The sequence below is a fragment of the Oncorhynchus masou genome, chromosome 8 (assembly GCF_036934945.1).
Source record: "Oncorhynchus masou masou isolate Uvic2021 chromosome 8, UVic_Omas_1.1, whole genome shotgun sequence".
Classification (NCBI taxonomy): domain Eukaryota; kingdom Metazoa; phylum Chordata; class Actinopteri; order Salmoniformes; family Salmonidae; genus Oncorhynchus; species Oncorhynchus masou.
The window spans coordinates 21,459,352-21,486,170 of NC_088219.1; the positions used below are offsets into that span (position 1 = coordinate 21,459,352).

General features: G+C 42.6%; 2 protein-coding genes across 2 annotated transcripts in view; both read right to left on the reverse strand.

Moving 5' to 3' along the window:
* Positions 1 to 81: 81 nt before the first annotated feature.
* On the reverse strand, positions 82 to 19,520 carry LOC135544391 (probable phospholipid-transporting ATPase IM). Its single transcript, XM_064971957.1, has 28 exons — positions 19,134 to 19,520; positions 14,645 to 14,726; positions 14,382 to 14,440; positions 14,153 to 14,266; positions 12,530 to 12,628; positions 12,351 to 12,412; positions 12,075 to 12,147; positions 11,815 to 11,885; positions 11,601 to 11,683; positions 11,334 to 11,492; positions 11,152 to 11,240; positions 10,884 to 11,077; positions 10,488 to 10,696; positions 9,947 to 9,990; positions 9,645 to 9,810; positions 9,288 to 9,476; positions 8,984 to 9,099; positions 8,657 to 8,821; positions 8,443 to 8,554; positions 8,248 to 8,353; positions 8,004 to 8,154; positions 7,132 to 7,315; positions 6,674 to 6,897; positions 6,403 to 6,486; positions 4,908 to 5,153; positions 2,870 to 3,008; positions 2,556 to 2,686; positions 82 to 2,458 (listed from the first exon to the last, which is right to left on the reverse strand). Exons 2-28 carry the CDS (start codon positions 14,697 to 14,699, stop codon positions 2,195 to 2,197), a joined length of 3,588 nt encoding a protein of 1,195 aa, XP_064828029.1. The 5' UTR covers positions 14,700 to 14,726; positions 19,134 to 19,520; the 3' UTR covers positions 82 to 2,194.
* Positions 19,521 to 20,477: 957 nt separating this feature from the next.
* Positions 20,478 to 26,819, reverse strand: part of LOC135544393 (protein unc-13 homolog B-like) — a 113,507-nt gene continuing 107,165 nt past the window's right edge. Inside the window, exons 34-38 of the mRNA XM_064971960.1 lie at positions 24,566 to 24,697; positions 24,245 to 24,392; positions 23,492 to 23,584; positions 23,222 to 23,381; positions 20,478 to 23,101 (exon numbers count right to left, since the gene is read on the reverse strand). Of these exons, the coding sequence (XP_064828032.1) occupies positions 22,816 to 23,101; positions 23,222 to 23,381; positions 23,492 to 23,584; positions 24,245 to 24,392; positions 24,566 to 24,697 (819 nt within the window). The 3' untranslated portion in view covers positions 20,478 to 22,815. The remainder of the gene's footprint in view (positions 23,102 to 23,221; positions 23,382 to 23,491; positions 23,585 to 24,244; positions 24,393 to 24,565; positions 24,698 to 26,819) is intronic.

The window sequence follows — 26,819 nt, forward strand, 5'->3', positions numbered from 1 at the left end:
CAACAATAGCGAATAGAAATGTAGGCCATGTACTTATAAAAAATGACCAACGATTACAAACAACTAAAACAACAAAAGGAATACAAAAATATCAAACATTTATTATGGCAGTACAATGCTCAAAAAGTAGGGTACATAATTAAAATCACATTAGAGAGTCTATGATTAGTGTTTCAATGATTGAGAGAAAAAGTATAACATCTTTATGTAGGTCCAACAAATATTACACACATATGTCTACTAAGGTATACTAACATAAATCGGGCAAAGTTATAACAGGCTATGACTGACAAAATGCACTCAAATAATAATATATCATAACTCAATGCAACACCCTGAGTACAGACACTACAATGTAGGTGGAACAATATGTGAAAAAGAAGGTTTGTATAAAAGTTTAAAATTATGTTATTTAAGGCCCTTTCAGTCTCACTAAATTGTATAATAACTCAATAATAACTACAATTCATTAAAGCTATAATAAAACAGGGGAGGACCATCCTCAGTGAATTTAATTTAAAATTTTTGGGTGAAACATTTAAAAAAGTGATCTTTTTTTTTTAGATAAAACTATACTAAATATACTCATTTAAATGAACTGTTTTGCAATGAGGGTCTACAGTAGCCTCAACAACACACTCTGGCGTAGCACCATGTTGTAACCGGAGGACAGCTATTTTCCATCCTCGTCTGTTTACAATGACTTCAATACAAAACCTAGGAGGCTCATGGTTCTCACCCCCTACCATAGACCTGCACAGTAATTATGATGGCTTACGGAGGACGTCCTCCAAACAATCAGAGCTCTCGCAGCATGAACTGACATGTTGCCCATCCAATCAATGGATCAGAGAATTAATCTAGTAGTGAAAACATAAGCTAGCCCTGTAGTGCATAAAATGTGGTGAGTAGTTGACTCAAAGAGAAAGACAATAGTTGAACAGTTTTGAAAAAAATAATTTCTTTAAAAAATAAGGAGAAGCAGCACTTTCTAGGTATAATGCAGCCATTTAATTTAGCCTACTTAAACACCTGGCTCAAACAGAGAGGAATGTTACTTATGTTAGTTAGCTGGCTAAGGCTATCCAACACTGAAACTCTTCCAAGTCTAGGTAAGCTTTCGTTTTTTTACCGGGGTCCACCGGTGTAACTGCTAAACTGCTTGCTGTACACTGTACTGCGTGAGTGTAGAGGGTTTACTAACACGTTATTTCTAGTAGCTATGTTGACTATGATGTAAGCTAATATGGTGACAACGATGTAGGCTGTGTGAAGCGGTTTAGTGGTTATGGTATGAAGCTTTGGCTTGGAAAGGTTTTTTTGACTGGTCACTGACAACTGTTGTGTTGTGCACTGAAGTCCACAAGTGAAGGGAAAAGGTGAGAGGAGGAGAGCGCATAGAAGCGAGAAAATTTATACAACGAGCAAAGTGATGATGCTGTTTGTATGTGGCTGCTATGAAAGTGAGCTGTGTGTGCGGGTGATCAGGGGTGTATTAATTCTGCTAATTCTGTTGAAAAACGGATCTTAAACAGAAGCAAACGGAACAGGAATAAACCTACCTGAATTTGTCCAATAGAAATTCTTGTTTGCAACGGTTTGAACTAATGATTACACCCTAGATCAGCTAGATGCAGGCACTGTCTGTCGCCTTGATTACTCCCACTTGTATTTTGACATGTGCACCTAGGCTAGGTTGTAGCAGCCTCATGATGGGTATAGGGAAAATTAGAGTATGATGTAGCAGCCTAAACCTATAGATGTTACATTGAGCTGGGTGAATGGAATATGAATGAGAGTCATCCAATAGTATGCTGTAATAGAAATAAGGCCATACAAAAAATTGTCCTCCCTAATCATAAACGGCACCAACCGCCACTATGACCATTGTACCATAATGATCATTTTGGACTTATGCCCAGCATGATTTTGTTGCTGTATAACCAATACTTTTTTCTTTACAGTTACAAGTACAGTACTTCCACATACATACATCTTGAAACTAAACCTGGCTGAATTTAAGCTTGGGGTTGTCCTTGTACTTTTCATCCAGAAGACTGTTACACATCCTCGCATCAGTGGAAGTGTTTCACAGAAACATGGCTGATTGACATTTGATTTTTCTTTTAGGAATAGATTGAGGATTTTCAGACTGAATGGCCAGAACACTGTGTGCTCTGTTAGGTCATCACTCCTAAGGACTCAGTGGTGGCTCCCCCCCCTCATTGATGGTGCGATAAAACTGAGGCTGGGTCTGGGCCAATGGGGAGTCTGTCTGGGAGAAAAGGGCTGGCCGGCTCTTCGGGGTCCACCGCAGGAATCTACCTGAGGTCACCAGGTCACCGTAGCCCTGGGCGTGGGAGAAGGCGTAGCCTGACCGGCGGGTACTGGCGCGGCGGGCTTGGACACGGCGAGGGGCAGGGGGTAACACCTTGTCCTGTCTCACCTTGTACCTCACCTACAGGGAGGAGGAGGAATGAGAGAGAGTGAGGGAGAAGTAATAATTTGTGAATCTTCAATGCCAATTACAAAGGAGTTAACCCTCGACATCTGACCTTGTCGTTGACAGTGGGCCACAGCAGGATGCGGAGGAAGCGATATGCCACCACGGGAAGCACACAGAGGATGGAGGTGAGTAGCATAGTCAGCCACACATTGGGCTGGTTCAGGGAGTTCCTGGCGGTGCCTGTTACATAGAGTATCGCATCACAACATGTATTCAGATGATGATTGCTGCGACAGATGCTGCGATGATGATTGCTAACAAACAGTTACAGATAGTGTCACTGACCAAATGTTCAGATAGAAAGACATGAATGATGAAGGGAGAGAGGAGGTGGATGGATGGGTGCTGAGTGGTACTACTCACCAATGAAGGGGAAGGAGGAGGTGAAGATGAGAAACATGCCATTGCTGTACATGGTGAATATGACAGCAAAGTACACACACAGACTGCCCCACAGGAAGAACTGGTTCACTGATGTCCAATAGTGGGTGTCCAGACCCAGCTTTAACAAAGACACATGCAGCTACCTCAGACTCTGTTACTGTGTGTGTGTGTGTGTGTGTGTTTAGAGAGATGCCTTCTACATTAGTCCAGAGTGTGTATGTGTACAGTTGAAGTCGGAAGTTTACATACACCTTAGCCAGATACATTTAAAATCAGTTTTTCACATTCCTGACATTTAATCCTAGTAAGAATTAGGTCAGTTAGGATCACCACTTTATTTTAAGAAAGAGAAATGTCAGAATAATAGAAGTGAGAATTATTTATTTCAGCTTTTACAACTTTCATCACATTCCCAGTGGGTCAAAATTTTACATACACTCAATTAGTATTTGGTAGCATTGCCTTTAAATTGTTTATCTTGGGTCAAATGTTTCCGACTTCAAAGAAAACCGAGATGTCAACACAAAAAATTAGGATAGTAAAATTGATTACTGCACATCACTCATTCTTAAAATACTTCCACAAACCTCCCACAATAAGTTGGATGAATTTTGGCCCATTCCTCCTTACAAAGCTGGTGTAACTGAGTCAGGTTTGTAGGCCTCCTTGCTCACACACGCTTTTTCAGTTCTGCCCACACATTTTCTATAGGATTGATGTCAGGGATTTGTGATGGCCACTCCAATACCTTGACTTTGTTGTCCTTATGACATTTTGCCACAACTTTGGAAGTATGCTTGGGGACATTGTCCATTTGGAAGACCCATTTGCGACCAAGCTTTAACTTTTTGACTGATGTCTTGAGATGCTGCTTCAATATATCCACATAATTGTCCCTTCTCATGATGCCATTTATTATGTGAAGTGCACTAGTCCCCCCTGCAGTAAAGCACCCCCACAACATGATGCTGCCACTCCCGTGCTTCACGGTTGGGATGGTGTACTTCGGCTTGCAAGCCTCCCACTTTTTCCTTCAAACATAATGATGGTCATCATGGCCAAGCAGTTCTATTTTTGTTTCATCAGACCAGAGGTCAATTCTCCAAAAAGTATGATCCTTGTCCCCATCTGCAGTTGCAAACCGTAGTCTGGCTTTTCTTTGGCGGTTTTGGAGCAGTGGCTTCTTCCTTGCTGAGCGGCCTTTCAGGTTATGTCGATATAGGACTCGTTTTACTGTCGATATAGATACTTTTGTACCCGTTTCCTCCAGCATCTTCACAAGGTCCTTTGCTGTTGTTCTGGGATAGATTTGCATTTCTCACACTAAAGTTTGTTCATCTTCCTGAGAGGTATGATGGCTGTGTGGTCCCATGGTGTTTATACTTGCGTACTATTGTTTGTACAGATGAACATGGTACCTTCAGGCATTTGGAAATTGCTCCCAAGGATGAACCAGACTTGTGGAGGTCTACATTTTCTTTCTGAGGTCTTGGCTGATTTCTTTTGATTTTCCCATGATCTCATGCAAAGAGGCACTGAGTTTGATGGTAGGCCTTGAAATACATACACAGGTACACCTCCAGTTGACTCAAATGACGTCAATTAGCCTATCAGAAGCTTCTAAAGCCATCATTTTCTGGAATTTTCCAAGCTGTTTAAAGGCACAGTCAACTTAGTGGATGTAAACTTCTGACCCACTGGAATTGCGATACAGTGAATTATAAGTGAAATAATCTGTCTGTAAACAATTGTTGGAAAAATTACTTGTGTCATGTACAAAGTAGATGTCCTAACTGACTTACCAAAACTATAGTTTGTTAACAAGAAATTTGTGAAGTGGTTGAAAAACAAGTTTTAATTAATGACTCCAACCTAAGTGTATGTAAACTCCCGACTTCAACTGTATGTTTGAAAATATGGTTTAAGTCTCAGTTGAAACATTCATATACCACCACACATGCCCAAATTCCATAACTTAAGTACACATATTATTTCCCTTCTTCTCCCTTCTCCTTACCTGTATACTGACGGCAATGAGCAGGCAGGTCTGGGCCAGCAGGGCGAAGGACTGATAGTCCACAATGTCTTTGCCGTCGTCTCGGACTGTGTCGTACATGGCTGCCCAGGGAATGAAGAAGAGGACCAGGGAGCTGTAGCCACTGTGTAACACTGTGTAGACAAAGGCCCTCTTACTGAAGTACTGGTTGAGCTGGCCTGGGGCGTAGAGCTTGGGGTACTGGAAACTCCACCGATCATTTACATCCTAAACACACAGATATATAGGGAGACATACACTGAACAGTGGCGTAAAGTACTTAAGCAAAAATACTTTAAAGTACTATTTAAGTAGTTTGGTGTATCTGCACTTTACTATTTATATTTTTGCCAACTTTTACTTCACAACATTCCTGAAGAAAATAATATTGCTCCATACACTTTCCTTGATACCCAAAAGTACTTTTTACATTTTGACAGGAAAATTGACAAATTCACACACATATCAAGAGAACATCCCAGGTCATCCCTACTGCCTCTGATCTGGCGGACTCACTAAACACAAATGTTTAGTTTGTAAATTATGTCTGGAATGTGCTCCTGGCTATCCATCAATTAAAAAATTACATTTGTGCCGTCTGGTTTGTTTAATATAAGGAATTTTAAATGGTTTATTCTTTCACTTTTGAACAATTCCATTTACTTTTGATACTTAAGTACTGTATTTTTAAAAGGTGAATACTTTTAGACTTTTACTAAAGTAGAAATGTACTAGAATAGAATTTTACTAGGTGACTTTCAATTGAGTAATTTTCTATTAAGGTATCTTTACTTTTACTCAAGTATGACAATTTAGTAATTTTTCCACCACAGACACTGAATATACAAAACATTAGGAACATCTTCCTAATATTGAGTTGCACTCCCCTCCCTTTGCCCTCAGAACAGACTCAATTCGTCAGGGTATGGACTCTACAAGGGTCGAAAGCGTACACAATACACAATCCAGTCTCAATTGTCTTCTTTAACCAGTCTCCTCCCCTTCATCTACACTGATTGAAGTGGATTTAACAAGTGACATCAATAAGGGATCATAGCTTTCACCTGGATTGACCTGGTCAGTCTATGTCATGGAAAGAGAGATCTTAATGTTTTGTATGCTCAGTGTATGTGATTACATACATACTACTTTCTTGCATCGGCATACATAATTGGCTGACGTACATTACTGACATACTAACATAAGAGCGCACACATACACAATCCAGTCTCAATTGTCTTCTTTAACCAGTCTCCTCCCCTTCATCTACACTGATTGAAGTGGATTTAACAAGTGACATCAATAAGGGATCATAGCTTTCACCTGGATTGACCTGGTCAGTCTATGTCATGGAAAGAGAGATCTTAATGTTTTGTATGCTCAGTGTATGTGATTACATACATACTACTTTCTTGCATCGGCATACATAATTGGCTGACGTACATTACTGACATACTAACATAAGAGACCTGATTACCTGGTCAAAGAGACTCAACGCCAGCACAGGTAGAGCTGTGTAAACCAGGTTATACAGGGTGATGAACCACTCGTCATACACAGTCTGTTAGGGGGAACAACAAATAATACACATTAGATACATGACTGTTGCTTGGTCCATTAGAGCCCAGTATGTCAGGAACTACTTCTGCCACTAGTTATAAAGGGAAATAACATGTCATACTCTAAACAAACTAAAGCATGACTTTTCTGCTCGTCTCTGTGCATGCACCTCTGTCTCTGTGTCTCACCTGTGCTGAGAAACCGCAGAAGAAGCCGTACCAGAAGTGGACGAAGGTGAAGGTGAAATTCTTGTAGAAGAAGTAACGCAGGAATTTGCACATCCTCAGGTAGGACCAGCGGCCGTGCACCAGCAGGAGGCGCTGCAGGTAGCGGAACTGAGCGAAGGAGAAGTCACTGGAGAGCACCGCCTGCATTCCCTCCTGACCTGATATACCTACTCCTATATGAGCAGCTAGAGGGGGGAGAGAGGAAGGGAGGGCAAGAGAGAGGGAGAGGTGGTGGGAGAGAGAGGGAGAGGGGTGGTGGGAGAGAGATGGAGAGGATGCGTGTGTGTATGAGTTAATTAGAGGAATCATAACAGCAGTCAAACATTTAGCATCAAGAATCAGGATCCTTCAACACCTTCACAGTGATCAAGCAGCTCATAATCGGAGCTCATAATTGACCCTTGATCAAGCAGCCCTACCCTTGATCATGCTGACGTCATTGGCGCCGTCGCCGATGGCCAGAGTGATAGCCTGCTTGTACTTCTTCACCAGCTCCACCACCTGGGCTTTCTGCAGTGGAGTCACCCTGCAGCAGATCACCGTCTGACACATACACGCTGTCCGCAGCAGCTCCATCTCCATGTCCTTCTCCAGGGCAAAGGCCTGGGTGGAGAGGGAGGGAGGAGAGGGGAGGTAGGGGTGAGGGGAGGTAGGGAGGAGAGGGAGGTAGGGGTGAGGGGAGGTAGGGGTGTGAGGGGAGGTAGGGGTGAGGGGGAGGTAGGGGTGAGGGGGAGGGAGAGGGAGGGAGGAGAGGGGGAGGTAGGGGTGAGGGGAGAGAGAGGGAGGGAGGAGAGGGGTGAGTGGAGAGGGAGGGAGGGAGGAGAGGGGTGAGGGGAGAGAGAGGGAGAGAGAGGGGAGAGGGGGGTGAGTGGAGAGGGGAGGGAGGGAGGAGAGGGGTGAGGGGAGAGAGAGGGGAGAGAGGAGAGGGGTGAGTGGAGAGGGAGGGAGGGAGGAGGGGGTGAGTGGAGAGGGGGAGGTAGGGGTGAGGGGAGGGAGGGAGGGAGGAGGAGGAGAGGGGAGGTAGGGGTGTGGGGGAGGAAGAGGGAGGGAGGTAGGGGTGAGTGGAGAGGGAGGGAGGAGAGGGGGAGGTAGGGGTGAGTGGAGAGAGAGGGAGGGAGGAGAGGGGGAGGTAGGGGTGAGGGGAGAGGGAGTAGTGGAAAGACAGAGAAATGAATGAAACAGAGATTGGAACAGAGATTATGAAAAGTGATTACAACATATGTCAAATCAGAATATAAGTTTTATGTTTCCAGTAACTTGTCCTGTGAACCACCAGAGTCCTGGTCCTTACCAGACTGTGTCCGTTAATCACCATAGCGTATTCTCCATCCACTGGTTCATCTGCCACCGTCTCGGTCTTTAAAAGACAAAACAGGCCACTTCTACTCTTCGTGACTGTCGGCTCCTCTGGTCCATCAGGTCTCATCTTCCTCCTTGCGGTCCTGGTCAGGGAGAGAGAGATACGTTTACATGTCCCCTTACTGTGGTGCGTCAAGCTACGAAAGTGATTGACAATAGTCTGTCTGTGGACTCACTGGAGCTCCTTTCTGACTTCCTCTGCTGTGTTTGCCGACACGATGAACACGTCGGTCATCTCCTCTCGCAACATGTTGCAGGAGTAGCCAATGTTCTCTGCCGTTTCTGTTCCGACAGAGAGAAAAGAGAATCAAGGTGTGCCAGAGAAAACTATTGTAGCCTATTGATAGTATATTCTAAGGAAGATAACCCACCTTGCTTGTCTCCAGTGAGCACCCAGATCTTGATGTCGGCTTTGGAGAGCTGCTCAATGGTCTGAGGCACTCCATCCTGTAGCTTATCCTCTACTGCAGTGGATCCTAACAGCTACACACACATACCGGTACAAACATGAAAGATTCAGTTGATATTGTGCTCGTGGATTGTCTTGTAGGACATTGTCATGATACTTTTGTCTGTAGCACCCACCAGCAGGCCTTTCTCGATCTCCTCATACAGCGCATCCAACTTCTCCTCCCTCTCGTCCATGGCAGTGCTGGCCTCATGGTGGCGCAGTTTCCACTCCTCCATATACTTTGGGTCTATGTCCTTGTAGGCCAGAGCCAGCGTACGCAGACCATCCCCAGCATACTCCTGTCAATGGAACAGTTACTTTAGAGTTAGATCCTAACACATGGGTACAGAGTTGGACATACAGGATGTAGTTCATCTTGTGTAAGATTTTACATATATTCGCATGCTCCACAAAATAAATACAGAATTCTAAACACGGACACACAGAAGCTGGTTACTCACATTGAGGTGTTCGGTGGTGACCTCCTTTAGTTTGCTGCAAGAAGGGTTCAGTCTCTCAAAGATGATGGTGTCTGCTCCCTTACAGTAAAGAGTCAGCTTGCCCTCCGGACTGCGGACTAGGGGCCACACAACACATAATCAGGTTTTGTTATTAACTTAAATCTCAATGTCAATCGGTTACAATAAAGCCATCAATGTTTGAACAAACTTCACATATCATTCAGATAATTCTAAATAGCTACAGTTTCAGAACATATTCCCCTATAATTCTTAAGGCGTAACGGTTAGTGTTTGTTGGACTCACCGATGACCGACATCCTCTTGCGGACGTTGTTGAAGTCCAGTACAGCCAGCAGCTCGTAGGTGACCAGCTCTCCCATCTCCACCACAGTGATGCTCTCTGGCGTACGAGAGCGGAAAACAAAGCCAAAGTTCCTGGCTGCTGTGACCAGAGCTCCCTCGTCTGGTGACTGGGCCTGGTAGTACAATTCACCTAGAAGATCACAATAATTGGAAGATATTTACTAGTCACCTTGTCTAGTTTATGGAGTAGGTAGAAGTTGTCCTCCCAACCACTGTGCAACTTCTACCTCAAGCCGCAGTCCATTATCACCCACACCAATGCAATAACATGTGAATCCAGCAGGAGTCCCTTTCTCACCCTCCTTCTTCTCCTCGGGCATGACGGTGTGGCACAACGCAAGCAGGCGGAAGAAGGCCTGCACCTCGGGGTTGCCCTCCCTCACCACCTCCACTAGGCTGTGGTCATGGAAACAGAACTTTGGGTCGGCCAGGTTGTTCCAAGAGAAGTCCACCTTCTCTGTTTTCTACCAGAGAGTGAGTGAGGGTTAGGAATGTTAGTGCCACGGGAATGTAAGGATTTATTGCCAAAGAAATGGCCTTAGAGATTTTCTTTCATACATTTAAATCCATAAACCCAACACACCCTTTTCCTCCTCTCACCTCATTAATCTCCACTCTTTGTCCAGAAAAGTCCAACAACTCCCCTGGAGAACAGAAACACATTTAGTCAGTTATATGGTACAGTGAATGACTGCCACCTATGTGTATTAATGTATGCCTTACCGTGTGTGTAAACACATGATACGTGCTTAGAGTAATAGACTTGACCTTTTTCCTTCATCTACCGCTATTACCATCCATCCCTGCACATTGATATGGCAATGGTACTCCTTGTATATAGGTTCATTCTTGTGTGTTTTATTTCTCATGTGTTTATATATACAGTACCAGTCAAAAGTTTGGACATACCTGCTCATTGAAGGGTTTTTCTTTATTTCAACAATTTTTTACATCGTCGAATAATAGTGACGACATCAAAACTATGAATATATATAAATAAATGTAAAAAATATATACAGTATTTTTTACTTGTTTGTAAGCATTTCACGGTAAGGTCTACACCGGTTTTATTCGGCGCATGTGACAAATACAGTTTGATTTGATTTGATATAAGTGTGTGTATTTCAGCGCCAGGCCTCACCATAGGACTTCCCGTTGATGGAACACTTGTTGAAGGTCATGATGTTCTGTGTGAGTGTTCCAGTCTTGTCAGAGAAGATGTATTTGATCTGGCCCAGCTCCTCGTTGAGCGTGGTGGTCCTGGCCTCGGCAGGCGTGTCACTCTTGGGATAGTACATCTTCCTGTCCCAGTCTATGTAGAAACTGTTCCCCAGGCGAATGATCTCCACACTGCACCCAAAACACAGGAGAAAGAGAAAGAGAGAGAGAGAGAGAGAGAGGGAGAGAGAAATGCAAACAATTCACATTGATGATTCATGGTGATGTAGTCCTGTCATCAAAGGCACAGTAGAAGTAACACATTTGGACACAGATGCAATTGCAGTGAATGACTGGATAATATGTGAAGTGCACTGACCTGACATAGAGGGATATAGGCACCACAGTGTTGAGGATGATGACGTAGGACCAGAAGGTGAGGAAGGCTGAGAAGGGAGCGTTAACCCCCTCTTGCTTGGGTAGGAATGCAGCAAACTTAGAGCCCTCCTGGTACTCCCAGATTCCATTCCCAACGGCCAGGATTAAACACATAACCGCCAGGAAACCAAAGATCTGGAAGACCAAACACGACAGTTATTAAGAAGTGTGTGTGTGATGACTGTGTGTGTATGTATAGTCATACTCACACTCAGCACCAGAACATTCATGAGGCGATCAATGCTGGTCCGTTTCAATGTAGTCTTTCCACAGTTCTGCATCAGCTTGGTGTCTGGACCTGGAAGAGGAAATAGATTGATCATCAGTTGTGGATATATTTTTTTAAGGCTTAGGTAATTTCTCTGACATTATGTGGACCGGTGAGACTCACCTCCAAAGACGACCAGGCCGAAGCACCACTGGGTGTTCCTCAGAGTACAGCCTCTCAGCAGGACCTTCTCGTTGTCCAGGGAGTACATCTCTCCCTTCAGAGTCAGGGTGCCAGTGAACTTATCTAGGCGGTTGTTGGGTGGCTCACAGCGCACCTCGCCTACACAGGGACAGAGAAGTTCAGGGACTGTACAATAGTTAAGAATATTCTGATTCATAAGATCTAGACTTTTAAGCCATGATAATCTAAACTTTTTTCCAGTCTTACCGTTGAAGTTGGCCAGTTTCTCTATGCAATCCTCCAGTTCACCTGTTACAGTCAGGGCCTGCTTCACCTTCAAGTTAGTTTCTCTAAAGGAGGAGGAGGGCAGGATGAGAAACACAGAGAAAGAGGAAGAGCTCATACAATTAAGAAAGGCAGTGAAATATCTTTGGTGTCAAAGGTAAACACAAACACATGCATGAACGCAACAGAGACACACCCATCTAGTTCAGCTGTTTCTATGTAGATGAGGTTGAGAGGCTCACTGCTGGACAGCAACAGGAGATCGGCCTGGAGAAAGAGAGTGATAAAGAGAGAGAGCTATAGAATGTTAATGTGAAACCCCATAAATGATGACTTACTTGAAATATAAATTAGTCCGATTTCCTATCCTGTAGAATGACTGGTGACCTACACTGGCTGATTGTATTTCTGTGGTACATCTGCCCTTTGACCCTCAGCAGACACCTCCAACCTTACCGTGACAAACTGATTATTCTCCAGCTTGATGATGTCCCCAACTTGAACATCCATCCACTTTTCACTCCTTAGTCTGAAAAGAGCAAGATCGTAATGATGCTGCGCTAAAGCAAGCCTAGAGTGACATCTGGTGTTTGAGAATGCTAACACTGACTAACAAATCACCACCTGATGCATACACAACAAATATACAGACCTCTTGAGAGCTAATCTGTGACATTCAAGCACTTTCCAAGCACTGAGAAACAAGCTAAGACAAAGGGAAGAGAGACTCACTCTCCATCGATGAGGACCTCCACCTTCCGGTTGTTCACCTGTCTGTCACATCTGTGTCTGTTCTACACAGGTGAAGGAGAGGGAATATTAGGATCTGGAGACCAGAAAAAAACAGGTCTATGTAGAAACCATGTTCTGTATCTGGTCTTAATACTGTAATTAGTAGACGTTGAGCTCACTATGTCGTCGCTGCCGTCCTTAGCCATGGTCATGGAGAGCACCAGGACCAGGGGGACCACGGTGGTGAACCAGGACAGGGATGATATCTCTGGGATGAGCTGAGAGGATCCAGGAGAGACAAAACATCACCAGCAGGGACTCAACATTCTGCTGCCAATTAGTACTGCTGCAACCTATAATATAGTATAAGCCCACAGCCAGCTCCAGGCCATGAGGGAGCTTATGTGGATACTATGAAGAAATATACATTTGCACTCAGATTCAACATTTTGGTATATTTACAGCTTCAAATCTTCTTGGGTATGAAGCTACAAGCTTGATACACCAGTATTTGGGGGGTTTCTCCCATTATTCTCTGTGGATCCTCTCAAGCTCTGTCAGGTTAGGTGGGGAGTGTCGTTGCACAGCTATTTTCAGGTCGCTCCAGAGATGTTTGATCGGTTCAATCCGGGCTCTGGCTGGGCCACTCAAGAATATTCAGAGACCTGTCCTGAAGCCACTCCTGCGTTGTCTTGTCTGTGTGCTTAGTGTTGTTGTCCTGTTGGAAGGTAAACCCCAGTCTGAGACCCTGAGTGCTCTGGAGCAGCTTTTCATCAAGGATCTATTTGTACTTTACTCCATTCATCTTCCCTTGATCCCGACTAGTCTCAAAGTCCCTGCTGCTGAAAAACATCCCCACAGCATGATGCTGCCACCCCCATGCTTCAGCATAGTGCCAGGTTTCTTCCAGACATGACACTTGGCATTTAGGCCAAAGAGTTCAATCTTGGTTTCGTCAGACCAGAGAATCATGTTCCTTTAGGTGCCTTTTGGCAAACTCCAAGCAGGCTGAGGAGTGGTTTCCGTCTCTACTATAAACGCCTGATTGGTAGAATGCTGCAGAGATGGTTGTCCTTCTGAAAGGTTCTCCAATCTCCACCTAGGAAGTCTGGGGTTCTGTCTGAGTGACCATCTGGTCCTTGGTAACCTCCCTGACCAAGGCCCTTCTCCCCTGATTGCTCAGTTTGGCTGGGAGGCCAGCTCTAGGAAGAGACTTAGTGGTTCCAAAGTTGTTCCATTTAAGAATGATGGAGGCCACTGCATTGTTGGGGACCTTCATTGCTGCAGGCATTTTTTGGTACCCTTCCCCAGATCTGTGCCTCGACACAATCCTGTCTCACTCTACGGACAATTCCTTCGACCTCATGGCTTGGTTTTTGCTCTGACATGCACTGTCAAATGTGGGACCTTATATAGACAGGTGTGCCTTTCCAAATCATGTCCAATCCATTGAATTTACCACAGGTGGACTTCTCAAGGATGATCAATGGAAACAGGATGCACCTGATAGCAAAAGGTCTGAATACTTACGTAAATACGGTATCTGTTTTAAAATTTTAATACATTTGCAAATATTTCAAATCTGTTTTCGCTGTCATTATGGGGTAGTGTGTGTAGATTGATGAGGACATTTATTTATTTATTTAATACATTTTAGAATAAGGCTGTAACGTAACAAAATGTGGAAAAAGTCAAGGGGTCTGAGTACTTTCCGGATACACTATATCTACAGGCATCAGCCCTGTGCAGCATTGACAGAATAAGGCTTAGAGTGGCTGCATTAAAGGCTGTGTAAAGGTTACCTGGAGACAGAGGAGGAAGAGGAAGTAGGCATTGGCCAGCCTTTGGAACTGCTCAAACAGATTGAGCGGGAGAAAGGTGAAGATATTGTATTTTGAGGTTTTAATGGCATTGTCCTGCAAGGGAAGCAAGAGGGGAATATGTTACTGTGACAAATACACAAGAAAACATAACATGCAGACACACAATGTAAACAATGGCTTGGAATGAGTAATCGACAGCAGTACTCACAGCATACTCGTAAGACAAGTTGAATTCTCTGTCATTTGCTCGCAGGTGTCTTTCTTCCTCTGTAGGGGGAAACACAACATCAATTATATATCACAGGTGTGGCAATAGACTGCCCAACTCTTCCACAAGTAAATGTTGGCTTTAGCCCATTAAGGGCTGGGACACAGATAGCCAGATCACAGGCGTGGCAGTAAAATAATAAACTCTGGGGATGCTCTCCACATCAGAGCTGGGGCTAGACTACAGCAGGTCAGTTAACTCACCTTTTACTTCCTTCCTCCCACACTCCAGACGCAATTGTGACAGTAGCGACCCCATGTTCAGCTCATCACTCCCATATCACACCTGGGAGAAGAAACAGATGGCTGATGTTGAATAATAGCTTGAATAATAATGGAATCACAAAGTGAAACTCATAATATCAAATGATGAGAAGCAAGGTTGGGAAACTTCCTGACCATGATGATTTCTCCATACTTGTGGTACAGCTACAGTATATTGTAACCGTGTTCTGACAGAGCGAAGGGAGCGGAACAGTCTCATTTACAGCAGGTCTATACACTCTAACCAGTGTGTGGAACAGCAAGTGTGGAACAGCTATAATCATTTTATGACAAGTTCATGGTGAGCCTTGCAGGGTTGTACTAACATAGGCCTATGTGTAGTATCCTTGGCAACGACCACTTATCAGTTTTACACTATTGGTGAGAGTGAGAATTCTTTAATCACTGGCCCCGCCCCCACACATATCCACATGCACACACAGACACACAAGCCTGTTCCCTATGCAAATGAGCTTCCTGATATCTAAATGAACACCAAGAATCATTAACTTTCAAATGAACATTTTGTGAAAATGGCATTGATGTGATCTAATGAGCTTTATACAGAAATGACCGAATTGACTTGAGATAATCTGTTGAGTTATGGACATTGCACTGGTTTTTATGAACAGGTTACAGACACAGGTTAAATTAGTCACGGAGTAGACCGGATTTAAAAAAAAAACATGAAATTTGAATTTCATAAATATAATTTATGTTTGGGTTTTATTCTTCTGGATTACTGTGGCTGGAGCTTTTTAAATGAAGATCAACCATAATCTGGGAATATTTTAGGCCATATCCATGAAGATAAACTATGAATCCTCTTTATTACAGTGTAAATTGTTCCATGAGGAGGCTTTGAATTTTGTTTGAAATATAAAAAAATACAGATCTGATCAAGGCAAGTCTGGGGTGGCAGGTAGCCTAGTGGTTAGAGTGTAGGGCCAGTAACCAAAAGGTTGCTGGATCAAACCCCCAACCGGATAAGGTAAAATCTGTCGTTCTGCCCCTGAACAAGGCACTGTTCCTTGGTAGGGTGTCATTGTAAATAAAAATGTGTTCTTAACTGACTTACTTAGTTAAATAAAGATGATTAAAAAAAATCTCTATATATTTGTATTTATTTTAAATCCAGTATAAAGAGGAGTCAAATGTATAGTTTCTGATATTAAGGATGAAGCTCTTGTAAAAGCTCATGCTCACTGGTAGAGTAAATGCCATGTTGAGATGTAGTAGAGCCACTCCTTATCAACCATTTGTACCAGAGCAAAATACACTTGATAATCCATACTCAGTCACTACACTTGAGCTCGCTAATAACCCTGAACATTAGACCTGGTATTCCCCACATTATGTTCGCCTGCCTGAAGTCACAAAATTCTCTTATCAGTCTCCTTATCAGTCTCCTTATCAGTCTCCTTATCAGTCTTCTAGCTCCTCTGTGATGGCTGCCACCAGCTCAAAAACCTCATACACAGCCCACACACCATACATTCAAGTAAATAGAAAGCCTTAGAAGTACAGAAACTATTATATATAAACTTGTCAGAGGAAGATACTATAAATAAGATAATAATATATATATTTATAGTATCTTCCCCTGACAAGTTTTTCACCATGAAATTGTACAGTTCAATGACCATCTGTTTTGGCAGAAACTCACAAATAAACAGCCAAAATTCACTCCAAACCACAGGTCAAAAAGTAATCTTACCCTCTCACGCCCACCACAACACCAAAAGCCAAAACTTCTCCCCAATTCCATGCTTTCCCACACCCATATTTCTTTCATTTTTGTTTTAGTTTAAACTTTCACATTGGGAATATTTACTCCCTGCATTGTACCAGAACACACACACACACTTTGATACAAAGTACCCACTGGGCACACACACTGGTTCAATCAACGTTGTTTCCACGTAGGGCTGTGGTGGTCACGAAATTTCATCAGCCAGTGATTTCCAAGCAAATAACTGTCGGTCTCACGGTAATTGACCGTTAATTAACATAAACACATTTAAACATTTCCTGGCTTCCACACATAGCCTACAAGCAGACCTTTGGAACATCTACATTTTAAAAAGTCTAATAAATCCATGTAATACAGCCTACACCTTTACAATAAACCCCTTATTGTAAAGACAGGTCTATGATATGCAGAACATGTAGTCTATTTCAGAAGAACAGAATAGCATAATCTGAGTTGTCCTAATATTAGGTCCTGATCTGGTTATGCCAAGTGGCTGTGGTCTACACTAGTTCTTTTAGCAGACAAGATTTGCATAGACTTCAGTGGCATTATTTTATAGTATGAAAAATATAATTGAACAAAGCTAAATAAAATAGAAAGAATATTATCTCCAAACGATTGGTGTGCGCACATGCAGCTATTCTGTGTTGAGCGGTTAACAAAGAAATATGAATATCTATATTTTATATTTAGAGTTATTAATGTTACTTTAGTTGTTCTACAAACCTTGGGCTATATGTTTTGATTTTTAATACATTGTAAGGCTGCATGATGAGACTAATGATGATTTGAAAAAAAGTTGCTGGAAAGTTGCTTGAAAGGCATGAGCTCGGCTGTACACACTACATCAGTCTCTCATTCACAATTTGACAAGCACTTGATGATCAATTCCTAGAATTTCACGGCTGCATCCCCTTTGTGTGGCCGTAACGCACCTAAAAAAATCCATGCCTTTTTTTGGGCCAGTGGCCGTTGTGCCCTTCTCCCTAGGTGCTGTGCTCTCCATCACATGACGGGTTTTTCTTACAGGCTACAAGTGAAGACAGTCACATCGGGGATGCAACTGCGTGGTTCCTTATCCAATTCCAAGCTGCATATTGAAGATATTGGAAAAACTGTCCACATTTACTTTTCATCAGCCAACAAGGTGAGTAGGCCTTTTGAACAGCAAAATCACTAGCCTCTGTCAATCTATTCCAAACCTTGCCTGGGACAGTTGTGGGATGCGATAGATCCAAAATGAATACAACCACTACCATTAAAAGAAACAGTTTTACACAATCTGGCTGACACAGCAGATCAGAACATTTAGCTTAAAATGTTAAACTATTAGGCTATTTATTTACATTATAAGCCCAAAAATGTGCACATGGTAGTAAGCTATAAGCGCAAATATTCCATTAGCGTAAAATACCATTATCAAAAGTGACTGCAAATGCAATTATGCATGCAATGCTTCAATTTAAGAAGTTATTTGGCCACTTCAGTTGTGATACAAACGTAACAAAACATATAGGCCTATGGTTAGGCGACATGAGGTGTTTATTTTAATTTAACCTTCATTTAACTAAGCAAGTCAGTTAAGAACAAATTCTTATTTTCAATGACAGCCTAGGAACAGTGGGTTAACTGTATTGTTCAGGGGCAGAACGACAGATTTTTACCTTGTCAGCCCAGCGATTCGATCTTGGTTACTAGTCCAACTCTCTAACCACTAGGCTACCTGCTGCCCCAGTGTGCGACTATGATTAGAAAAAGTCACAAAAAAGGCATTGTGTCTTGGGCTGGGCATCATTCACAAATGATAATATATCATTCACAAGTGATAGGCTAATATTGTCACCCATCAGACTTAATCTTGTATTTACAGATACTAAATAACATATGTGTGAAATTTGTTTTGATTTAGAATGGACCATTATCATGCACCTGTATCGAAACAGGGACAGCTGGAAAAAATACATGTACTTAAATAGCGAATGAAGGACTCTTTTCCTGTGGTTCATTCATTTGCTATACTCCTGTTTTAAATATAAGCAATGTGCGTAACATTAGGAAAGTTGAAAAATAAATATAGTAGGCCTAGCCTATAGAAAGCTGATTCTCTTCTTTTTAGTAGAGGCCACCACTCTGTTTTCTCGCGCAATTGCATAGCCGATTGAAATGTTCATGAGCTCATGCGCTCTCATGAACTGTTTGATTAGATTTTCTAATACATTTGCATTGATGTCAGAGTGATTAGAGGGACAATAGAGTGCCGAGTACCAGGCAGTTAGCAAGTTTGGTAGGCTACTACTGACCATCAGCAGCATCAGAGCTTGGAGCAGCCTAATTACCGTGACTAAACGGTCATGTGGAATTTGAATGTTTTCATGACCTGTGACCGCCGGTGTGGTGGTAATACAGTCACTGCAACAGGTAATTTAAATTATGTTAAAGCAACATTGATCAGACGTTGAATTGACATCTGTGCCCAGTGGTTTTATGTTCAAATTCATTAGGATGCTGTATGTCAGAGTGATTAACTGATCAGCTTTTCCTTATTAGCCAAATACTGTATCTCTGAAGTCTCTGAACTTGTCGACAGACCCGTTCTACACAGATCCCAGGCACAGGTTCACTTAATTGTTAGCAGCAGTATTATTGGAGAAAAGCAAATAATGTCCAGTCACATACCTGTGAGAAGAATGATATCGGAGTCCCTCAGGAAAGTCAAGGTCCTTCAACAGAACACAGACAGGTACAACAAAGACGGGCAGGAAGTAGGCCTAAGGATGTCTCCAACGACACCCGCTTCTCTCACTCAACACACCCTCCCTTTCAGTTGAACTAGAGTAAATCCAGGAGACGGAACTGCGCTTCAGTCTGGGCAAACACACTTACACCAAGACGCAGACCCAGAGGGGCTCCTGAGACTCCTAGGTAGAAGGCAGGAGTGGAGCAGAGCAGGTGGAGTCCCAGAGGTGGGGTGTGAGGAGGTGGGGGAGGCAAAGTCATGGGCAGCTACAGGAAACAGAACGGGATCCCCCTAAGGGTAATGGCACAGAGCTAGAGTAAACACTGCAGCCAGCGATCTTTGGACCTGGATGTTGAGACACGAAGCAGAGGCAGGTGCTGAGCAGCAGTAAAACTGAGGTGAGGGACAGACACTGGCCAATCAGAACAAACAATGGGGCAATGACCTGGAAGATCAGAGGATACCAGGCATGTCACACACACCCTGAGGTGGGGACGCATGCGCAGACACACTATTTTCCACTTCCTATATATGAATTCATATCAAAACAGTCATACTGCACGTTATAATATTTTCTATATTTTGATTAAAGTCTATGTGTGTTACCCTTTGGAACGTGGCATTGCTCGTATGTGGACTAGAAGTGTTAATACCATCGGAATTGTGATGATTGTTATGAAAGTGGGGGGAGGATGTTGAACAGAATCTCAGAGCTTCAGAGCCACAGGTGAAATCCAAAACCTGGACACGAGTACAAAAGGGTCCTCTGTAGTCCCCAGGACTTCATTATGAGCCAATGGGCAAATGGATGCACAGCCACAGAAGCACGGTCACACACACAAATACATACACGCACATGATACCAAGGAATGTTGAAGAGACACTGTCATTCTTATTGAGTGCATGTCTTACCTTGTGGTGATAAGACATCTTCATGACCCTTCTTCAAGGGCACAGTGGTCTTTTAAGGGCACGTGTTTATTATAAAACAAGGCTCTACCAAGCTCAACACCGGCAGCTTGGAGAGAAATGGCAAGGTATCCTCCAGCCATTTACAAAATACCAAATGGAAACGGAGATTTGTGAACATCTAACATTCTTTAGTTTTATGCAATGGTTTGTATTTTACCTCTTACAAATAACATAGCTGCAATATGAAATAATGCTGATTATCAAACTAAATATTACTGGCAAAAACCAGCAGGAAAAAAAACACGTCATGTAAAAAATTCATGAATAACTGTTCATGTTTTTTGTAAAGGAAAACCAGACACATCAACAGATATTTGTTAAATACTTTATACTTTATACAAAATTCATAAATTGGAATGTACACATTGTAAATGATCAATACCAAATGTTATCCAGTAGCAATAATACAAATAAAACTTCACAATAGTACTTTGACTGATATACTATACGTGCTAACTATTGTGGTGATTTAATAGTAGTGCAAAAGTTCACAAGTTTAAAAAAAACAATGTATTAAAAACAGAATGAAATGATAAAAAGTGAACAATTGGGGACAGCTTGGCACAAGGAACATGTAATGTTAAGTGGCAGTGCCTTCCTTAAAGGTAGACATTTTTCCCTAAATCAACAGCCCAAAAGATGTAGGACTTCATGTTGGTACAGTAGATACTGTATATAAAGCCCAGATATAACTTCTGCAGTGTGTGATTTTGCAGTGGTTTCCTATTCAACAAACAGACTATAATTGTATGTACAATGGCAGTGTTACTTGACAAATACAAAAATATTTTCAGTACGAGTGTGATTTTTTTCTCCCCTCATTTCTATGAGGAAGTTGACTGGCATGCATCACACCTTAAGCGAATTGATACAGTACCGAACAGCTCCACCATTATTGTTTCCAAAAAAGGTTTACACACATTTTCAATGTCAAATTTAAAAAAGACTAAGAGAATAACTACATCTCAACAAATATTAAACAAATATAAATCCTTCAAAATGATTAAATACAGTTGATTTCGGGCAAATTGACCAATCCTCTATTGTTGTTCAACAAAAGAAATACACAGAAAATAAGGGGTAAAACAGGTATTAAATAGACAGCTTCTATTATCATCACAGTAGCAAGGCCACTCAGAGATACAAGGAAACATAGCTGGAAAATATTTTTTTTTCCTCAACGGAGACAAAAACTGTTTAAACTCCTCTGGTCCCAAAATATCCTGTAGGTCCAGTTAGTATCTGTAGGGTACTGTAGCACAAAGCCATTCAAAACAACCACTGCAAACAATACTCAAATGCTATCTAGTAGCCCTCTTTGTTTTTGCAATAGTAGACCCCATTCGTCATCTGGAATAAATACATTCAAAAAAACGATAAATAAAAGGGGTGTGTCATAGAGGGTTGGCAAGATTAGCCAAATGTTTGTAAAACATGTTTTAAATGTCTTCGCCAGGGTTATTTCCTAGTGAATACAAAGTTTAAGACAGGGCCCTCCATACACCACTGCACTTTGATGTACTGTAATAAGCGATTAAACATGCTCACATCTCCATCTATCCATAATGGAAGTTTCTCTCTCTATTGAAGGCATCCCTTGGGTTGACGATGTTGATGTCAATTTATCTCCACCCAGCACAGTCAGAAGAGGACTGGCCACCCCTCATAGCTTGGTTTGATTGAATTTAGACTCAAAAGCATTATAGAAAATACTAATTCAATGTGTATTGTCAACACTGTACACTTACGGGATTAATGGGTCAGGAATGAGAGCCCAATTTCTGGCAGGGCACACATAACTTACAACACTTTACATTGAGTGCTGTTCGCATTACAGTACCTCAAGTCAGAAAATAGGTGGATGACTCAAATGTAAAATCACTTCAGAAACACCACAAGGCACCACTTTCAATGCAACCCCCCCCCCCCCCAAAAACACTTTCCATTTCTACAGCAGAAACCAATGTATTTTTACACTATATTTAAGAGCAGGATACTTGACATGTGGTAGAAGTCAAAAGGATAGAAACCAGGTGAATCTACCTTGACCGATGCACCAACATTAACAAGACATCCCGTGTTTGGACCCTTAAAGTAGCATCGATGAGACTTCAACACGGATCCTGAAGAACACTAAAGTGAGATTGAGGAAGATAAATAAACAATTTTGTACTATAGGTTACAGTCTAAACTTCAAACATTCACAGCTTCCAAAGTGTAAGGCATCAATCGTACGGCCACAGTTGGGGGGGTATTGCACATGACAAACATTTGTGGGATGAGACCCTGTATTGAAGTACATACAGGCTGGCAGGGAGGTGACTGGCACATAAAGCCCATGGCATGTCCATAGTGCAAGACTGGCAGACCCACAGGAAGTACAGTATCGTGTGAGTGTGTGTAATAACCACTTAGTGAAAGAGAAACTATGTGTGTGAATGATATAGTGAGTGAGAGATTCATAAGGTGAGTGTGATAAATAGTGACCGTATGTTGGTGAACCAGTGTCCATCAAACAGCCAGTAGCAGCCAGGAAACATTATTAGTCCAAAGTCGAGCGGCTTTCCTTCTGTGATAAAGGTTCTCCCATCCCTCTCCACTTGTCTTTACTAGAGGCCCTTCACACTCCTCCCCTCCTTTAGGGAGACCTCATCTGCCCTCCTCTGCAGAACGTATCTCAGACTTGAGTTTGACGAACTCCTTGGCCACCTCGTCGTTTGAACGCTGGGAGAGGATGCGCATGGCGGTGAGGCCTGTCTCATCCATGGTGATACTCTGGCCCAGAGGGCACCAGCACGCCACGCTGCCTTTCTCTGCCACGTCCCTCAGCTGCATCACAGCCATGCCCACCACCCGGTCAGCACGACCAAAGCAGTAGTCCTTCACACACATCTGAAGTTCGTAGCACTCAAAGCCATCCTCGTTGCCCAGGACACTGAGGAGACATTGAGGGGAGGGAGAGTTTTCTTTTTTACGATGAGCATTGGCTATTTCAAAGGGCTACTATTGGTTATTGTAGGTAACAGGCTGTACTATTGCTTGGCTCTGCACTCACAAGTGGAAGGTCTCGTTGAACTTGGGCGCCCAGCTGTTGTTCTTGGACTTGGTTTGGAACTTGCGCTTCTTGTCACTGAGGTGGGGTCCGATCATGGTGATCTCCACAAAGGGCCGGAACATCCCAGACGTCTGCCACTTCAGATCATTGGCTCCCACCACTGATACACAATGAGGAAGGAGATTGTTAGTTTGTTGGGACAGGGAGAGACAGAGATAATGGTTCATTATAGTCATGTTCCCTTAAACCTTTACAAATCCCTTTAAGAACCTTTGACAGTGACTTTGTGCTCCCCAGTCCCAGGATGGGTGAATAGGTCAATCTGTATGGATATCTCTCCGACTGGCTTGTCCACTCCTGAGCCTAGCGTACACACAGATAAAAACACAAGACATGATCTTCCAGTGGTGGTCAGTGGTTATAGATACCAGGAGTAGTATCTGTTAGGGAGGAGGAGGAGGAGAGGGCATGGGTAGTGTCATACAACCAGGAGGAGGAGCAGTCAGGGTTGATGTTTGGGGCAAACTCACCCACAGGGGCAGGGGCAGATGGGAAGGGGTTTATGTACAGTCACAGAGTAAAGGAGGGAGGGGTTGTTGGCACATGCTATCCATTGTTGGCACAACCTACCCCTGGAGGGTTGTATTTTTTCATTGGAAGTTAACCTAATACCCTTCCCATTGTGCACTGGTGAGGAGGCAGCAGAGGAGATAACAAGAGAGAAGACAAACAGCAAAAAAAACCACATCAAATGGCAGCAGAGTCATGTTAGACTTCAACTCACAGAACAGTCACACAGCCAGATAAAGTTAGTTAATAGGTAAGTAATAGAGACACACAATATTTAGCTGATAGATCAACTTCAAGCCCTTTACTGGAATATAACAGTACTCAAGACCCCTGGTGACCCCTGGTGGCAAGGCAGGGGAGAAACAAAAGTTATTTTAGGACTGTGTTCTGTACAGTATTTATTTAGAAACAATGGAACGCAGACTGATGCTATTGTGTGTGCGCGCGCTTTACCTTGTGCGTGTTGTGTTGTGACGAAGGTCTTGATGAGTGTGTCTGTGGTCTGTGTGTAGAGGGACAGAGCGTGGCGTAGTGAGGTCAACTCAGAACTCTTCTCCAGGAAAGCTTTCTTCAGACCGTTTCCTCCAGCATGGAAGTATTGCTGCAGAAGAAAGGGAAAAGATGGGAAAAGAGAGGGAGACGGTAGGATTGTTTTCCTCCTACGCAATGAATGAGGACAGTAATTAAATGCTCAGCAACCAAGTCATCTTCAGCAACTACTGTAAGTAGTAACTTTATCACAGGTGTCACTATGAACTTAAACATAACACAAACCTTGATTGTGTCCAGTGCTATATCGATGACAGCACACTGTTTAGGTGTCAGGCTTTTGGCCTCTCCTGCCATGTGATCCTTGAGCTTGGAGAGCTGTCCCAGTTCCTTGGCTGCAGACAGGATCTGAGCCCCCTGACCCACACAAAAAAATAGATATCTTTTTTATGTATTTGTAGAATTTTTCTTTTAGGATACATGTGAAATAGGTAGAAAAGGCCAAATAAAAAATATAATAATAATAATAATAATTATATATATTTAATGCAATTGAAATGCATTCCAACATATATCAAGGAATGTATTTCAAATGTCTATCACAATGAGTGCAGAAAACATTATAAACAACTGCTCTTTCCATGACAGACTGACCAGGTGAACCCAGGTGAAGAAACACTTAAAATAAGAGATGTTTTTCATGTAGGCTTACCCTGGTGTGACGCTTTGATAACCGTGTAAATCTCTAGGACAGTGGTTCCCAAACATTTTATAGTCCCGTACCCCTACAAACATTCAACCTCCAGCTGCGTACACCCTCTGGCACCAGGGTCATCGCACTCTCAAATGTTGTTTTAAGCCATCATTGTAAGCCATCATTGAAAGCCACCAATCATTGTACCCCCCCCCCCACACACACACACACTATACAATACATTTATTAAACATAAGAATGAGTGTGAGTTTTGTCACAACCCAGCTCACGGGAAGTGAAAAAGAGCTCTATTAGGATCAGGGCACAAATAATAATATTATAATAATAAATAATTTTGCTCTTTATTTAACCATCTTACATATGAAACCTTATTAGGTCATCGAAAATTGTGAATAACTCACCACAGGTTACTGAGAAGGGTGTGCTTGAAAGGATGCACATACAGTTGAAGTTGGACGTTTACATACACTGAGGTTGGAGTCATTAAAACTCATTTTTTCAACCAGTCCACACATATCTTGTGAACAAACTATAGTTTTGGCAAGGTGGTTAGGACATCTACTTCGTGCATGACAAGTCATTTTTCCAACAATTGTTTACAGACAGATTATTTCACTTATAATTCACTGTATCACAATTTCAGTGGGTCAGAAGTTTACATACACTAAGTTGACTGTGCCTTTAAACAGCTTGGAAAATTCCAGAAAATGATTGCTTTAGAAGCTTCTGATAGGCTAATTGACATCATTTGAGTCAATTGGAGGTGTACCTGTGGATTTAATTCAAACTTAGTGCCTCTTTGCTTGACGACATGGGAAAAATCAAAAGAAATCAGCCAAGACCTCAGAAAGAAAATGCAGACCTCCACAAGTCTGGTTCATCCTTGGGAGAACTTTCCAAACACATGAAGGTACCACGTTCATCTGTACAAACAATAGTACACAAGTATAAACACCATGGGACCACAGCAGTCAAACCACTCAGGAAGGAGACGCGTTCTGTCTCCTAGAGATGAACATACTTTGGTGTGAAAAGTGCAAATAAATCACAGAACAGCAGCAAATGACCTTGTGAAGATGCTGGAGGAAACAGGTACAAAAGTATCTATATCCACAGTAAAATGAGTCCTATATCAACATATCCTGAAAGGCCGCTCAACAAGGAAGAAGCCACTGCTCCAAAACCGCCATAAAAAAGCCAGACTACAGTTTGCAACTGCACATGGGGGACAAAGATTGTTCTTTTTGGAGAAATGTCCTCTGTTCTGATGAAACAAAAATAGAACTGTTTGGCCATATTGACCATCATTATTTTTGGAGGAAAAAGAGTCGAAGAACACCGTCCCAACCGTGAAGCACGTGGGTGGCAGCATCATGTTGTGGGGATGCTTTTCTGCAGGAGGGACTGGTGCACTTCACAAAATAGATGGCATCATCATGGAAGAAAATGTGGATATATTGAAGCAAAATCTCAAGAAATTACTCAGGAAGTTAAAGCTTGGTCACAAATGGGTCTTCCAAATGGACAATGGCCCCAAGCATACCTCCAAAGTTGTGGCAAAATGGATTAAGGACAACAAAGTCAAGGAATTGGAGTGGCCATCACAAAGCCCTGACCTCAATCCTATTGAAATTTTGTGGGCAGAACTGAAAAAGTGTGTGCGAGCAAGGTCTACAAACCTGACTCAGTTACACCTGCTCTGTCAGGAGGAATGGGCCAAAATTCACCCAACTTATTGTTGGAAGCTTGTGAAAGGCTACCCGAAGCGTTTGACCCAAGTTAAACAATTTAAAGGCAATGCTACCAAATACTAATTGAGTTTAC

What these genes read in the sequence shown, in the direction of transcription:
- LOC135544391 (XM_064971957.1), bottom strand. Translation starts at nt 14,699, where the DNA reads ATGGGGTCGCTACTGTCACAATTGCGTCTGGAGTGTGGGAGGAAGGAA. An exon ending in ACTTGTCTTACGAGTATGCT is followed by an intron (nt 14,267 to 14,381) that starts GTGAGTACTGCT and finishes CTTCCCTTGCAG; the next exon opens with GACAATGCCATTAAAACCTC. An exon ending in AAAGAGTGGAGATTAATGAG is followed by an intron (nt 9,811 to 9,946) that starts GTGAGAGGAGGA and finishes ACTCTCTGGTAG; the next exon opens with AAAACAGAGAAGGTGGACTT.